Source organism: Caenorhabditis briggsae (assembly GCF_000004555.2).
Source record: "Caenorhabditis briggsae complete genome, chrV, whole genome shotgun sequence".
Lineage (NCBI taxonomy): Eukaryota > Metazoa > Nematoda > Chromadorea > Rhabditida > Rhabditidae > Caenorhabditis > Caenorhabditis briggsae.
In genome coordinates, this window is record NC_013488.2 from 7,328,177 (window position 1) to 7,344,925 (window position 16,749).

The 16,749-nt window shown below is 36.7% G+C and overlaps 4 protein-coding genes across 4 annotated transcripts; 3 read left to right on the forward strand and 1 right to left on the reverse strand.

Annotated features, from left to right (window-relative positions):
• Positions 1–487: 487 nt before the first annotated feature.
• On the forward strand, positions 488–2,788 carry Cbr-frpr-5 (the record flags this gene model as incomplete). The annotated part of the gene is made up of 7 exons (XM_045237257.1): positions 488–576; positions 1,030–1,557; positions 1,610–1,948; positions 1,995–2,115; positions 2,149–2,263; positions 2,484–2,599; positions 2,648–2,788. 7 exons carry the CDS (start codon positions 488–490, stop codon positions 2,786–2,788), a joined length of 1,449 nt encoding a protein of 482 aa, XP_045093283.1.
• Positions 2,789–3,943: 1,155 nt separating this feature from the next.
• On the forward strand, positions 3,944–4,454 carry Cbr-ttr-44 (the record flags this gene model as incomplete). The annotated part of the gene is made up of 2 exons (XM_002647547.1): positions 3,944–4,222; positions 4,269–4,454. The coding sequence occupies 2 exons, from the start codon at positions 3,944–3,946 to the stop codon at positions 4,452–4,454; spliced, it is 465 nt and encodes a 154-aa protein (XP_002647593.1).
• A 459-nt stretch (positions 4,455–4,913) lies between these two features.
• CBG06684 lies at positions 4,914–6,786 on the reverse strand (the record flags this gene model as incomplete). Its single annotated transcript, XM_045237258.1, has 7 exons — positions 4,914–5,003; positions 5,051–5,200; positions 5,244–5,391; positions 5,994–6,100; positions 6,149–6,238; positions 6,285–6,537; positions 6,629–6,786. 7 exons carry the CDS (start codon positions 6,784–6,786, stop codon positions 4,914–4,916), a joined length of 996 nt encoding a protein of 331 aa, XP_045093284.1.
• Positions 6,787–12,448: 5,662 nt separating this feature from the next.
• CBG06685 lies at positions 12,449–16,671 on the forward strand (the record flags this gene model as incomplete). Its single annotated transcript, XM_045237259.1, has 9 exons — positions 12,449–12,463; positions 13,179–13,604; positions 13,648–13,795; positions 14,282–14,458; positions 14,523–14,764; positions 14,873–15,025; positions 15,073–15,299; positions 15,383–15,461; positions 16,594–16,671. The coding sequence occupies 9 exons, from the start codon at positions 12,449–12,451 to the stop codon at positions 16,669–16,671; spliced, it is 1,545 nt and encodes a 514-aa protein (XP_045093285.1).
• Positions 16,672–16,749: the final 78 nt, after the last annotated feature.

Genomic DNA, 16,749 nt, shown 5'->3' on the forward strand with positions numbered 1-16,749 from the left:
ATTCTTGGTATAAGTATATGTCTTCTGATTTTTCATTCCACATTCTTTTTCTTTTTCTGTTTCTCATGTTTCGTTTTTTTTGTTTGAGATCCAATTATGTTTGGTGTACTGGAAGGTCCAATAAAAGCTAAATAGAGCAGTTTCATGGGGTGAAAATAAGATATCAGGTTTCGAAGACGCCAGATTTGTGACTAGAGGTTTAAGTGATCAAGGTTTTTTATAAATTCCATAAACTCTCGAACTGTGACCTAGACCATCAAAACTCAAAAACGAGATAGAGAAGGATCAACTTTTTGACCTGATCTGCTGCATCGTTTTTTATTCTTTTCATCTTTATGGCTCAAAAGCTTTCCGCGAGTAATTAGAAGAACGTTAAGAAATTTGACCCTGTTTAAGTCCTCATCTTCCTCCGCCCACAGAGGGGAGAGAGAAATCTATACTTTTTCAACTTTTCACACTTTTTTTATTTCTTCTCTTTTACAGCATCATGATTCTGGACTGGGAAGGTAGCGAGAACTCGACAGAATGCTTGTGTTCCGATATTCAAAGAGACGATTATTCGCCGTTTTTTGAGTGGTGAGTGTCAAAATTTTGCCGAAGAAGGAGCGATAGAGTTGGTTCTAAAAATTATCCGGAGAAAAGTTTGTATTACCATGAATTTTGAACGAAACGTTGTACTAGGCTCAAAGTCGGAAAGCTTAATTTCAAATAATTCATTAGAAAACTGACCAAGTTTCAAATTATTTAATCAATTTTGTGCTGAGTTATCGCTTGTCAAAGTTGCTTCAAATTATGAAAATCCCCTCGGAGTGCAAGAAAAATTGCGCTGTTCATCTTTGGACAATCATAAGAATACCTAGACTTGAGGAATTGCTTTGAAAATTTCAGTAGCTTTAAATCAAACGTAAAATTATATTTCTACCAATTTTCGGGCTTCTAAGATACTTAAAGATACTTCTGATTTTATCAGTCTGAGAGACTGTGCGCCACCCTGTGACAAAAGAACTTCCCACAATTGTGAAATTTCAGGGCCAACTATTTGACGATCATTCTTGCCCTTCCCGTCCTCTCAGTATTCGGCGTCCTGACCAACATCATCAATGTATTCCTCTACACAAGAAAAAGGCTTCAAAACTCGGCCAACACCTATCTCCTATTTCTGGCTTGTAGTGATTTCATGGTCATCGTGACTGGTCTCTTCATTTTTTGGATCGATTCTGCAAGGTCATACATTCCTGAGCTCACACAGGCTCCATACACGACGGTTTACACTCTCCCGTTTGGATATATGGCTCAGACGTGCAGTATTTATTTCACAGTCGCAGCCGCGGTGGATTGTTTCATGAATGTTTGCTGGAAAACGCAAGCCAAGCATTACTGTTCCGTCCGTCGAGCAAAAGAGATTTGCATTTCCATTGTGGTCCTTTCGATTCTGTACAACTCTCTTCGATTTCCACAATTCAATCTTCGCAAGTGTTTCAATGACATCACCAAGGAAGAAGTCATTGAAATCTGTCCAACGTCTCTTTTTGTAACTATCAATTCGGTTTACAATATGTGAGTTTTTAAAGGTTTTGAATCTAAAGACTCATCTGAAATTCATTTCCAGCTATATGTACATGGTTCTTATGACGCTCCTCCCCTTTTTCTTCCTTTTGTGTATCAACGCTATCATTGTAAAAAGGCAGTCAAAAGCCAAAACCGATGGATCTGCTCCGAAGAACGAGGGAACTTCCGATGACACTATTACCATGATCATGGTTGTTATTTTGTTCTTGGCTTGCAATACGTTGGCTCTGGTTGTGAACTTCATTGAAAACTTCACCGAACCATCTCCAGTCCTTCTGAACTTCCTCTCGGATACTAGCAACTTTTTAGTGGTTTTCAATTCTTCTGTCAACTGTATCATCTATTTTATTTTCAATCAGGACTACAGAGATGTCTTCAAGTGGGTTGTTCTAGAGTTTGTAAAGAAAACCTATTTCTATTTTCAGAATCTATTGGAAAAAAGTAAAGCGAGTGCTGTACGAGGAATACTGTTGTTGTTGTGTATCATCTGGCTCGCGAAGCTACTCGGCATATCAGCCAGTATCGACGAGACTCGTTATAGATAAGGTATGTTTGTTTGAAATAGAAATGTGATCAAAGCGAAGTTCGAGAAACCAAAAAGAAATTTTAATTCAGGTACAAAACGGAAGCAGCAGTACGAAATTGATCCTCCCATCGTTGGATTTGAACAAAAACGATCAAGCCAGTTTTGCCGGTAAGATCAGAAAACTACAAAGTTCGAAAATTCGTTGATTCATAAGAAATCCTTCATTGTTTTGAAGCATTGATTTCTGATAAGGACATTTTTTATGTGTTTTGAGCCTTTTGGAACGTCAGGAATAGAAATGAAAATTTTTTGGCATTTTGGAAAGGTTTCGGAATCCTTAAAATCTTGAGAAAAATTAGCTATCCTGCAAAATATGACATCATTATAGAATCCGAAAGCCCGGCATTTCCAATCTGGCAACCACTAACGACGATAAACCTTCCCAATGTCGACTGGCCAAATATTGACGATGAAATTGATTCTGGATGGGACGATGGTAGTCAGGTAAGATCCAGGAAATATCATATTTCCAATATATTGATGAACATTTAGATATCCTCCCGAACCCCAAAACGATGGCTCGCCGAAGTGAATATTGTCAACATGGAGTCTTCTGAATGTCATCCGAGAATCTACGTCCGCCCTTTAAATCAGTTGTCCAAAAATGAAACTATCTCAATTACTGCTCTCTAGGTTTAATTTGATGCCTTCGGCGCTACTTTTGTGGTTCTTTGATGATTGGTTGTTTGGAAATTCGAAAATCGCAAATATTTTTGAAATCAGTCTGTATAAAAACCCAATTAGTTCTCTATATTTTTCATATTGAAAACCCCCTCTCATATCTATTCGTTTCCTTCCCAGTTCTATTTTTTGTCCACCCGATGTCCTCCAACATTTTGTTGCTCCCCACCCCGATTCGTTACGTGTTTCTTCTTGTATTTTTGTGCTCCATGATGATGATATAAATTTTTGAATTCGAATTTTTCCGTATTTTCGTTCAACGCTTCCACTTGGTCGGGAAGTTTAGCCGACCGACAGCCGACCGAACTCTCGTAATTGCGTAATTGCGCGTCAACAAGTGTTTGTGTACGCAGAGTTTTATTTTACGACACATTTTTTGAATTTTTTGAACTTTGATGCTGGGGCCTGACGCGAAAATGCACAAATTCGGTCAGCTTGGACGGCTGTCGGTAGGCGGTCGAAGATTTTCGACCGACCGAAAGTGCACCAGTTCAATTGGCTCCGCGTTACTTCGAAACCTAAACAAATATGCTTGTTAGAACACATTCTGAAACTCAATTTTTTATGAAAAAGTTAAATTTTGGATTTTTCGGATTTCAGAATGTATTCTACCAGAAAAAGCTTATTTGAAAACCCTGAAGTTGTTTTGTAGTTTTCGAAACTTTTTGTAGTTGCCCATTTCCGAAACCAGGGTTCCGAAATTACCGGTTTCGAAGTGTCGCAGTTTCGAAGTGACGCGGAGCAGCTCGATTGAAACTAAACAAGACGACAAAGGACACATGGACACGTCAGGAATCTTAATCTGATCATAATCTAGCTTCGAAACAAAATATCCTCCCCATCGTTTTCAAGTTCCTCCTTTTCCTCTAAAAATTTAATCCGAAAATTCTGGCTTCTATACAACTCTGTCACTTTCATCATTCCCTTATCATTCCAGTTGGATGTGGACAAATAAGCACTCTCTTTTTTTCATAAACACAAAAGCTGATAACAGTTTTGATAAACCGAAAGTTGGCTGGTGTTTGTGTTTTATTTTCGGAAACGCACGCTCCAAAAAACAATTCCTTCACTTCCTTCACTCTTCAAAACCAATAACTTTTCAGAATCATGAAGTTTCTTCTCCTGATCCTCCTATCCTTCCTGTCTGTAGCTCTTGCCATGAGAGATCAATCGATCGCTGTCCAAGGGCAATTGCTCTGTGGAAGCAAGCCAGCAGCCAATGTTAGAATAAAGCTGTGGGAGGAGGATTCGGGACCAGATCCAGATGACCTTTTGGAGGCTGGATACACTGACGGTGATGGAAAGTTCCATTTGTCGGGAGGAGAAGCTGAGATGACTCCAATTGATCCGATTTTCAAGGTTTATCACGACTGTGATGACATTCTTGTGAGTTTAAAGTATACACACAGTTTCGGAAAGCCATTTTTTTCAGCCTGGTTCCCGCAAAGTCAAATTCCTGATTCCAAAATCCTACATCACCCAAGGAAAAGTTCCGAAGAAGACTTTTGATCTCGGAGTTTTGAATCTTGAGACCATCTTCCCGAAGGAGGAAAGAGAGCTCATCGTCTCCAGAAAACGTCGTCATCACCCAAAAGATATCATGGAGGAGGAATATTGAACAAATTGAGAAGTACATAATCCATTTGTTGTATTTTATATTTTTGCCACCGATTACTCAAAAGTAATTTTATGCTTTTTCTTTTTCCACAATATTTTTAACATTTTTTTAAAATTTGAAAATGAATTCTATTTATTCTTGTAGATTGCTGAGATCAAAAAACTGGGAATTTGAACAATGGAACTTCCACAACAAGGATTTTGTACAAAATTTGAATTTTTCGGGTATTTTGTACCCCTAAATTCTTTAGTATAACCCCAAAAGTCTTATACCCTCAGATTATTTTTCGACAATCAGGACAACAATTTTAAGATGTGTGCTCTGCGTTTTGAAGAAAGGTGGGAGGAGATTTTTCGGAGTTTTTTGAGAGACATTGTGGGAAAAGTAACATTGACCAAAATGGTACATAATTTATTAATCGTATTTACAAATGTTCTATACTTTTATTCAATAAATCAGTTAAACTTTTTGCCACTGCTTGCTCAATTGTGCAAAGTAATTCTCTCCAGTTTCTCGTTCCACAATATTCTTACCAAGCACATTTTTGATCTGAAAATGGGATCCTTTGATCTGCGTTTATGGTTCTATAGACTCACTTTGAGCTTATCAGGTCTGTTGATTGTGACGCTAATGTCTTCTGACCGATTACTTCTCCGATAACAATAGTCTCTCAAACTCGAAACTTTCATCGATTCATGCATGTAGACAACAATGACAGCCATTGAAATTTGAATAAGGATCGCTATCTGGAAAGAAAAATGTTCAAGAATTCCCTAATTGGTGGCATACCGTTCTTAAAATTGAAAAAATCGGCACATAGGTTGAAGATTTGTTACATTCGTCCTCATCGAACTTCCTACGAATTGAAATAGTGTAACTTGTGATAACGAACATAATTGAAATGACATTGTCCAGTACGATGAATGGAACAAATATTCTGAAGATTTTTTTAAAGTTTCCAGATATTTTAAAGTCGAGCTTATAAGATTCTCAATTTCTAATATGTACAGGGTGGCGCACAGTTACCCGGACTAATAAAAACGGGAATATTTTTAGACATAAAGAACTTCGAAGCATGAAAATAGGTAGAAATACAATTTTATTTTTTACTCAAAGCTACTAAATTTTCAAAGCTTTCCTCAAGGTATTGTTACAATTGTTCAAAGAAGAACGGTGTAATGTTCCTTTTTGATTTTGATGAGGTGCAGCAACTGTGACAAGCGATAACTCAGCTCGAAGATGATCAAATAAGTTGAAACTTGGCCAGTTTGCTAATGAAATATTGGAATTTTTACAAACCAAGTTTGAGCCGAGGACAACGCCTTACTCAAATTGTATGCTAGTACAAACTTTAGTCCGGGTAATTATGCGTCACCCTCTATAATTCCATACTTATTTTTCCTATCATACACTTTTAACTGTAAGAAGCACGTTTTGATCTTACGACCAAATATATATCACATCTTGTCTCCAGTTAGTTCCCACGGATTTTTCCCAGACGATCTAGCACGCTCACAACCTTGCTCTCTGATCCCTTACCTCAATGCTTTGATATTTTCGGCCAATTGGTACCTAGTGGTCAATGTAGATTTCCCCACCGAATTCGCAGTTTTATTCCGATTTACTAAGAATAACGCCACCAGACACTGCAAAAAACTATAAATACTGACAAAGCGCATAGCTTCAAGGCTCACCACACAAATGACAAGCGAAAGACAAATCTGAATATTGTTGATCAAGTTGCCTTCGTGCTGAGATAAACTCATCAGGACTACGAAGACTACCTGAAAATGAGCCCTCAAAAAGAAAAATTACAGCTACTGTACTTACACAAATGATTTGCCCTATTAGGTAAGGAATCCATTGTAATGATTTCTCGTAGTTTGTCACAAATACGGTAGCTGCTAACCGTTCAAGAAGTGCAAGGATAACAATCGGTTGGGTGTAATAATTAGCAGCGATAAGAATAAATTCCAAAATTGAGAATAATAATTCATCAATGAAGAAAAATTCCAGAAGGTTTCGGAAGAAAAGGATAAAGTTTGAAGTCGTGTATGCGAGGAGGATCAAGAAGAATGAGATACTGAAAAAAGATAAGGTGAAATTATCATAAAACCTGTATCTTTGAGACAATTCATCTCGGTTCGTGTCCACAATTCCAAAAAGACACTTACACAAAAAGTGGATGAAATGCATTTGGATGTTTAATGAAAAGACTGGCCACCACGACATAGACAAATGCCAATGGAGCGTAAATAACAACTGTGTAGATTCCGACAAACCACTGAGCCTCCATTGGGCAGTGCGGGGAAGTGGTGTTCATGCCCAACATTGATGCATTGGTTAGAAGCGATGAGCCTGAAAAATATACTGTTTTATTGGGTCTTGAGGGAGTGAGGGCATAGACATTAATAGAGGAAAGTTGGTTTACAGGGAATACTATTTTTTTAAATTGTTATTTTTTGTTCAGTATTGTTAAAGATTTAGACAATGTTTTATAGTAAACACAAATATAGGTTTGAACTCAAATCTTAGTCTTCTGAGATTTTCTGAGATCTTGTGAAACAAAAAATAAAAGTGATTGTCTAGACTGGCTTTGCCATTCTTATAATTAAAAAAACGAATTTCAGTCGTCTGATTATCGTATTCCCCCTCAAGCGGTCAACTTTAACCTCAATTATCTCGATTTCTGAGAAAGATATCAAAAATGTGTCAACTGGTAAAATGTTGGTGATATTATGATATACAAATTATCAGTTGACAACTTTTTTACATCTTTTACAGAGCTCGAGATAAATGAGCCCAAAGTTGACGGGTTGGGTGGACTTCTAGTAATGGAAATACGGTATTTTAGTTCAAAAAAACTAGTTTCAGTGATACAAACTCGATAAAAAAAAAAAGAAAAGTGTTGAAAGTAGCAAATACTGAAAAATTCTGATTACTGATCAGAGTCCAAGAATGTAGAATTGTAGTACAGAAACTCTTTAAAAGAATTTGAAAAAGGGAATTCCCAATATGTCAACTAACTGCTATACATACAAAAAACGGAAAATTTAAATGAACTCCTCTTCGAAATGTTTCCTTGTTTTGACATCTAGTTTCTAATGAACTTCAATTCTAAAGTTTCGAATGTTAGCTTTTTTTTGACAGAGGCAAATTCTGTAAGCTCAAAGTCTGCAAAAAACAACGCGTAACTAGAAAAACACATGTTGCCATTCACACAATTATACATAATCCTAGTATGCAACGGACCTTCGCCCACTTTTTGCTCATGACAAAAAGACATCCACGAGGAGAGAAAGAGCTCTCATCTTCAGTCTCAAGTCACACTTTGTAGTAGATCCTACAAAGTACATATCTTATGATAATAGACTCCACTTTTCTGGTTTTAGTGGCTTCAGAAACCAAAAATAGTAACAACAAAAAGAAAGGATAAAAAAGCAACAGATTGTGCTCTGCCCCCGCCTGCTTGCTCAGGCGCGAATGTCATTTGTAGTCTTGAGGCTTTCTGGAAGAAATGAGACCAATGGGGGACCCCAATTATGAGACGAAGGCTGTTTGTGTAGGCACATGAGCGCTCTAGACAAATAAAATTGGGTTAGAAATTGCAGATTTCTACGCATTCGTATCTAGAAAAAAGGAGTGGGTTTTGGATCAGAAATTCTAATTCAGAATCCAGGGGTTTCCGGTTTTGAATCATCTGTTTTTGCGTTTAATTTGGTCCGAGAGCAACAAAACAATGTTTTTCAAACTTGAAAATTTGAAGGTACTCTCAGCTTGAACGGCTCTGGGAAACGTTATAATCTATTTTTCGTTCATGATTGGCCAAGAAAATTCGAACACCGTAAACGCTCTATCAGAAAACCCTCTATAGAAGAGCTCTCTAATACATAGAAGCGCCCTCCAGATGTTGCTTGGAACAATATAAGGGTTGCCCCTCTAATACAGGTTTTATGGTATTCTGCGCTCTTTGTGATAATAAAAATTTTGAGCTTGAGGAAATCACAAAGATGGCAGTCACAAAAATTGTTTGACACTGCGAAAACTTTTACAGCTATAATTAAAGACTTGAATTTTAAAAGATCGATTTTCTTAGAAACAGACTTTTGAATCTAACATTTGTCTTTTTTTTCTGTTCATGACTCCAAAAAAACAACAGAAATCTGGAAGAGATAATTTCAGCTGTTGCGGAAATTCGCGTCAGAAGTTGGAAACTAAATTAGGATTTCAAAAGCAATGTCAATTATATTGGTTAAATATAAATGTTTTATCGAATGCCAAAATCAGAATATAGACGTTTATGAGGAACTACTGAAAACGAGGTTTGCTCAAAATCAGGTTACACTATGAAGACGGGGAAAACCGATTCCTGATCTTCGCTATACCAGATGAGGGGTCATAACACAAAAATTCTGGAAATTATTTTCAGCCTTTCGGCTGCTGTTTTAGCATTTTCTCGGTTAACCATGCACTTCGAAGTGCAGGAGAGATTTCAAAAAAGTTCACTTTTTGGAAGTTGAAATTTGAAATGCAGGTGTCAGTCTGGGAAAATGAACTTTCGAATTTTTATCATTTTTGAAATGACAATTTTTGTAGAAAGTCAAAAATTATTAGCTGCTCGAATGATTACAGTATCATCAGGTCAAATACTCCAAGAAAGAGGTACATAACCTCATGAATAGAATAAAAATTTCAATATGAAAATATTCCAAAAAGCATGCAAGATCAGTCACATCATTTTAGCATTTGTTAATTTAATTACCTTCTTTTGTAGCTTTGTTTTAGTGAACATTTGGTTTTAACTAAATTCAGTAAAAACCCAACCAGACCGTGCTAATGAGGAAGATCTAAAAATCAAGAACAAAAATTTTTGAGCACTAATGTGTCACTGAAAAAGGTACAAAAAAATCGGTTCTATGGAACAGGAACGCCGTTGGCCGTGTTCGAAAGTCCCACAACGACAAATACTGTAACCTAAAAACGGATTTATATTAAATCATTTTTATATCGATTTCAGTCCATTTTTTCACTATCAAAATCGTTAATTTTCCGACTCGTTTAGAAAAAAATAATTAAAAAGCACGGCGAAAATAAACATATTTTTAGGTTACGGTAGTTGTCGTTGTGAGACCTTCGGACCACGGCCACCGGCTTTCCTCTTCCACAGCCCCTGTTTTTTGTACCAGAATAATATGATTTGTGAAAAAAACACAAGACAAATCGAAACAGAAATCTAATCGTCTGTGATTTTGATTTTCAAAAACTGGTGGAGATGTTGTCCACTCCACAAATTGCCAGGTTCAAATTCCACATAACCTACACTTATACTTATTTGCTACAGCTGTATACTTTTACGAAAAACAAAATCAAACAGCGAAAGTGATGAAAACAGATTAAATAAAAGCTTTAAAGGTTTTTAGATTGGCAGTTGTAATAACTTGTATTCAAAACAATTAGTGTTTCTTGGAGTTCATGGATTCTCAGAAAGAAAGTAAACTGATTGTATAACCTAGTTACCTACACCTGTACCTATTCCGGGTATATATTTAAAGAACAGAAAACGGACAGATAAAAACAAACTAATTCAAATATCCAAAAAAAATAAATCTGGAACCAGACACAGCATGTCCTTTTTAATTTTCGATTTCCTAAAATTTCCTAATCTAGCTCACAAAGCACAAGTTGGAGTGTGGGAAAGAACGAAAAAATCTTCTCACAAAGATAATCAAGGATAAAAAAATGTGGAAGAAAACTCAAGGAATAGGGGAACTAACAAAGTCAACGAAATTGGAACCAAATGAAAATTTTCCCCCAAAACAGATGGAAAAAGTGTCGTTTGGCGGTGTGAAAAATAATTGGAGACTGAATATGTGCGACGTTGGGAAAATAAATGAAAAATGGTCATTTGGAATTTTGCGGAAACTTGCAAAAAAAAAACAAGAGAGTCTTGTTTTCAAGGGGGTTGGAAAAATGAAATAGTTATGAAGACCCATGAGAAAGGGGAAAAAGATCGTATTTCATAGGAAATAAGGATCTCATGATTCATAAAGAAATGGATGACTTGGAAGGAAAAGTTGTTGTTAGAACTTTTGAAGAGCTTCGGGAGCCTGAAAATAAATTCAGAAAAGTTTTGGTTTTCAAAAATTGGAAAATATATAAGCCTTCAGCTACCGTATCCCCTCTAACAGAACCCCACCCACCTTCAACTTTCAACTTTGAGCTCAATTATCTCGATTCTTGTAAAAATTATCATAATTGTGTCAACTGACAACACACTCCTGATATTATGATAAACAATTTATCAGTTGATAACTTTTTCATATTTTCGACAGGAACCGAGAAAAAAGAAAAAACTCGGGGGCCCTTTTATTACAGGTTTTACGGAAATTGTACATTCCGGATTCTTCTACTTCCCAATATTTAAGTTGGGATTCTGAGTTTTACAGATACCAATATCTACTCTATTTCTTACATCCAGTGATACTGTACGATCATCTTTGAAATCCTCAAAACTAAAAGATTTAAGTAATTTTGATTTTTTCGAAGCTCTTTTATTTCATTAAATTCTCTCAAAAACATGGTTTAGGAGGTCCAACTGTTAATCTAGCTACATTAGTCGATAAACGTTATTCAATCATCATTCTTATAATAAATAAATGAAGTTGCGTCTCTTTCCCTGTTATTATGTTTGTCCGCTCACGTTGAAAAAGTTGAAATAAAATATAAATTTACGTGACCCTTTGAGTAAGACAGAGCAGCGAAGTGACGACTAGTAAAATATATAGGTTAAATCGCGCCGAAGGCGCACCAGCCAATTGTTTGAAGCGCCGGAGGCGCGGCAAACAGGCTGGTTCTTATAATAAATAAATGAAGTTGCGTCTCTTTCTCTGTGGATTTGTTCACACATTTTTGAAAAGCTTGAAAATTGAATATAATTTGACGTGACCTTTTAAAAAGAAAGAGGAACGAAGCGACGATAAAGCAAAAAATAGATCAAATCGCACCGAAGGCGCACCAGCCAGCTATTTGAAGGGCCGGAGGCAAACAGGCTGGTTTGATCAAAAGCATAATGGAAGTAAAAAAAAACTGCAATATTTTGCTTTCTTTAATCAGGAAATAATTCTCTAGAATGCAGCAATCAGAAGTGGTTTGCGCCCGAACTATTAATGTTTAGATAGAAATTTGTTGGAAAACTCCGTTTTGCTAAAAGATTTCTGAACCACTTTACGAAACATAGGTTGAGGCTCTGAACTTGTTCTTCCTAATTTGTTCAAGTTTGAGCAGTGTAAGACCAGTCTGACTCCGGATTGATCCTTGATATTCTAATATTTGATTTAATGAGAACTTTTATGATTGTCTTCACAAAATTTTCAGTCTTTGAGCTCACCTGGCTTCTCATGGAGCATATTTGAAATAGCAAAAAAAACTAGCTAATGAAGAATTGTATGTTTCAGAATGTGATACAAAACAAAAACTGGGCCCATGTTGTTATCTATTTTGCAAATATCTTGAGAATTCAAAACTACCCCAGACATCATTTGTTTCTTACCTGCGACAGGAAACTGAAGCATCTCAAAAATAATGGAACAGAACTAGGAACAAGGAGTAACGAAATGAAAACAAAGGTAACCCTGAACAGCCACTCTGAATCAGATCAGACAGAAAAAAAAACTGAATAACAAAAATCTATTGGGCAAAGGTTCAGGACATTGATTCATGGTCACAAGTCAGATAACGTGCTTATTTAGGAACCGTTGTGACGAGATTCCCAGAGACCTGTCATTCCTGTTTTTAGAAACTTCTAGACATTATATTTTACAAACAGAATTTCCTTTCCACTTCAATTATTCCCACAGGAGCAAGATCTCTCTTCTTTTCTCGGCCATAAGCACCTTAACGTGTCCGGATTAGACACCTCCATCATCCTTCCAAATATGCCTATGAAGACAGAATTATTCATTTTTATACATCAAATTTATTATTACTTTTTCTGAATGGGTGTATGTATTGTAAGTTTTATTCTTTTTCTATTGTCGAGTTTTCTGAGTTCACCAGGGATTTTTGTGCTAGACAGTGATTCTGTAAATGACTAATTCAAGATCGAGCACATTTGATTAGACCTCCCAAGTAGTGTGAATATTTTCACCTGGCGATGTTTTATTCAGACTTTTTGTCATTTGATTAGTCTTCACAAGGTACCGGGACCAAAGTTTGTTCTGGTATAAAATTTGAGATAAGCGTTCTACTGGGCTCATATTTGAAGTGCGAAAATTCAAATAATTTATCAGTAAGCTGGCCAAGTTTCGAATTATTTGTTCAACTTTGATCTGAGTTATCGATTTTCAAAGTTGCTACATCTTTTGAAAATCACCAAAAACATTACGCCGTTCATCTTTGCACAACTATAACAAAACCTAGACTTGAGGGTTCGTTTTGAAAATTTCCGTAGTTTCGAATCAAACTTAAAATTAAACTTCTAAAAGTTTTTATGCTTCCCAAGATACTTATTCCTAGAGATGTAGGCGTTTTTATCAGTTCGGGTGCCGTTACACTACCTCGTAAGCCTGAATTCATCGGAAAAGAGCTCTTGGTCTGTAAATCTTGAAATTTCTTTCAAAATTGCAGATTTTATTTGAATATCTGCAAGTAAAATCCATAACATTGTGCCTAGAAATCTATCCTTAAAAAATTACCATTCTCTCGAAATAGTACATAATATTCCAGAGCCATGAGTACTCTAAACCAACAGCTCAAGAAACTGAAATACAACAACAATTTTCCAACTTCTCAAAAGTCGATGAACGCCCTCCAATGGCTGTGGAGCATCAAATGTACGACTACAGACAGGCATATGAGGAACAAGATGATGAACTTTTTGCAATTATATGTTGTCCCCATTCAATTGGATTCGATCGTGATAAAATTGCACTGATAGATTTGGATCCAACCAGTGATACCTACTGTACAATCATCTCTGAAATCCGATTGACCTCAAATGGAGACGAGCCTGGAAGAATGAATTGGGCGAAATCCGCGGAATCGTTGATTGAAATGGACAAGCTGATTCGAAAAAATATCATTGTACCCTGCATGAATTCTGGAAAAATCTATGTGATTGGGTTTGACAAAAACAAGTTTTATATGGAAAAGGTAGGATGTGATGTTTAGAATCCAAGTGAGAAAGAAATAAAAGTCTAAAAATATCTTTAAATTGCAGGAAATTCGAAGCGATGAGCTATTCCGGAAGGATGTTTCCTGTCCTTATGCAGTGAGATCACTCCCACTAAAAGGAGCACCAGTGCATGTTTCCACAATGGGAGATAGATATGGACATGGAAAAGGTTTGGACTGGTCAATAAGATACAAAGAATTCTTCAGTTATTTTTCGGCTGTTTTGACCATTTTCAGAAGTCTGGAGCTCGGCTGTCTGATTTCCGATCACGAAAATTTTGGATGGTGTAAAACAGACCTAGTCGTTGCATTTATAGAATTTTTTGAAAATTTCTAGTTTTTTAGCTATTTTCCGATTTCTGGATGACACCCCTTTTTGTCCGTTTTTGTCCTGAAAACGTGAATAAACGGGTGTCTTTCCGGAATCGGAAAATAGCAGAAAAAAAATAGAAAGTTTCAAAAAATTCTGTAATTGTAAAGTTTCCAACCTAGGTCTGTTTTACACCATCCAAAAATTTCTAAGTGATCGGAAACTGGAAAGCCGAGCTCCAGACTTCTGAAAATGGTCAAAATGCCCGCAATTGAACTGGAAATACATTTTTGTGTGTCTTACTGTATATTGAAAAGATAAAAAGACACTGAATTATCAATTCTAGGTGATTTCGTCTTGATTGATCGTAAAACCTGGGAGATCCGGAAAAAGAGCGATCCCACGTTCTCATCTTTCGGTGGTGACTTCTCGCTTCAACCCCGCCACAACCTTCTGATTTCCAGCGAATGGGGACATCCTCGTTTGTTTCGTGATGGTTTTCAGCCGAGTGAACTTGAAAACGGTATTTCCCTGAAATTTCTTTACTGACTTGACTAGAAAAATGACTTTGTGTGCTCATAATTTAGTGTCAGAAAGCTTTGGATCTTGTCTGCACGTCTGGCAGATCAGCCCTCCGAAGTTACTACAATCAATTGGTTTGGATTCGTTTGATGGGAGTCTTGTGATTTCCGTCAAGTTTTTGCACAATACGGATTGTAACCATGCTTTCGCAATTTCCGCGATAGGATCATCTATTTTTCACCTGCACATGAACACGTTGAGTCGCGAATGGCAAGCTGATAGAGTGGCACATGTGCCATCTTTGAAAGTGAGTAATAGCTTAGGGAATTTGGACTCATGTTTCTGATTTCTTTTCTGTTCGAACACAAATCATAAATCAGAGTTTTATCAAATACTTTTAGCCTGAAAGTTTTAGGTTGAAAATTGGGTGAGCGACGAGATGCCAGCTCTTCTAACTGATATGATAATCTCGATGGATGATCGATGGCTGTATGTTTGTGGATTCTTACATGGCATTGTTTGGAGATTTGATATTCAGGATCCATTCAGAGTATCCCTTCATGGAAAGGTTACCATTTCATTTGATGCACGTATCCTATAACATCTTGAATTCAGATTAATCTAGGGGGAGTATTCGATAGTTCTCCTGAAGTGCGCATCAAAACTTCTAATGCAATGGAGGATCGTTGGTGGCTGCCCCCAGAGACCCGTTCATTGCCACGTGGCACAAAGTTCAGAGGAGGTCCCGCATTGATGCAATTATCTAAAGACGGCAGCCGTCTTTATGTTTGCAATTCGTTTTATAAAGCCTGGGACGGGCAGTTTTATCCGGAGCTTATTTCGTGAGTTTCCCGAGAATTAGGCGACACGAGAGTGTGTGAAACGAAGAGAAGCAGACAAAGACAAAAAAGGATTTCGTTTTTAGGGATGGAGGACAAATGGTCCGAGTGGATATCGTTGACAACGAGATGCGGCTCAACAAAAAGTTTCTCGTAGATATGAAAGTAAGATATTTAGAAATTTGATCCTGGTCTCCTGCTCTTCCCAACTTCCTTCTGAAAATCATTCAATTAAATCCTTCTGACCTGATTATCCCTCAAAAAAAGAGAAAAGCAAGCGACGAAAAAGATTTTCGTAAGCTTCCGCGTTCTCTGAAAATCATAAGTGTGTGAAAAATTATATGGAACATGTGACATTATTTCGAAAATCGGGAGAGGAATTTTATGAAAAGTAACGCTTCGTAGGAGATATATCAATTTGAATTAGGTTATGATCAGATGGCCACATTAGTCAGAATCATGAGTAACATAGAAAAGTCATCAGTATCAGAAATTCCGGAAAAAAAGAGATATTTGGAAAATAACATCTAGAAGTTAACATTTTCAGATTACGTCGGTAATGAAATAAGATACAGTAAGAACTTCAAAGGGCAGCTCCACCTTCAAACTTTGAGACCATACATCTCGGTTCCTGTGAAAGATATCAAAAAGTGGTCAACTGATAAAATGTCCATTATAATATACAGGAACCGAGATATATGAGCTCAAAGTTAATGGTTTGCGTGAAACTTTCTTAGGGAAAGGGTCAGCTAACATCTAGACGCTTTTAGAGCTATGGTGAAGATGAAAATTACTCAGCTGCTGTTGAAAGCCTGACAGATTAATTTTTAAGTAATAAATTTACTTTTTGAAAGATATTCAAAAGCTAAAAACGTCTAGATGCATATGGGAGACTGTTGAGAACTTCTAGAAGTTTTTTATCAGCTGCCGATTCCATCGTTTTTCAAGATACCGTATTTGAGCTCAATTATCTTGCTTCTTAAGAGAGATATCAAAAAGTTGTCCGGCTATAAAATATTGATGTTATTATGACAAATAATTTAACAGTTGAAAACGTTTTGATATCTTTCAAAAGAACCGAGATAATTGATCTCAAAGTGAGCTTATAGAAGGCTTCTATCAGAGCAAATACGGTAAGGTTCGTTTGAATACCCTGTAGTTTGAGGGATTACGGTAAGGTCAAATTTAAGGAGTTAGCGGGTCAGTTGCCGATGTAGCAATATGATTTAACATGTTTTTTCTGATGGTGAAACAAGAAACTTGATATCAATCCCCGATAACTTTCTTAAAATTCCAGGATCAACCAAACGGCCCATTTGTAATTCGTGACATCAAATTTCTGGACGGCGATTGTACCAGTGACTCTTTTCTATAAATTTTAATAACCCTCGCCATCATCATTATTGTTCTTCAGAATCCCCTTTTTCTTTCCCCAAATTAATCTGTTCCTCTT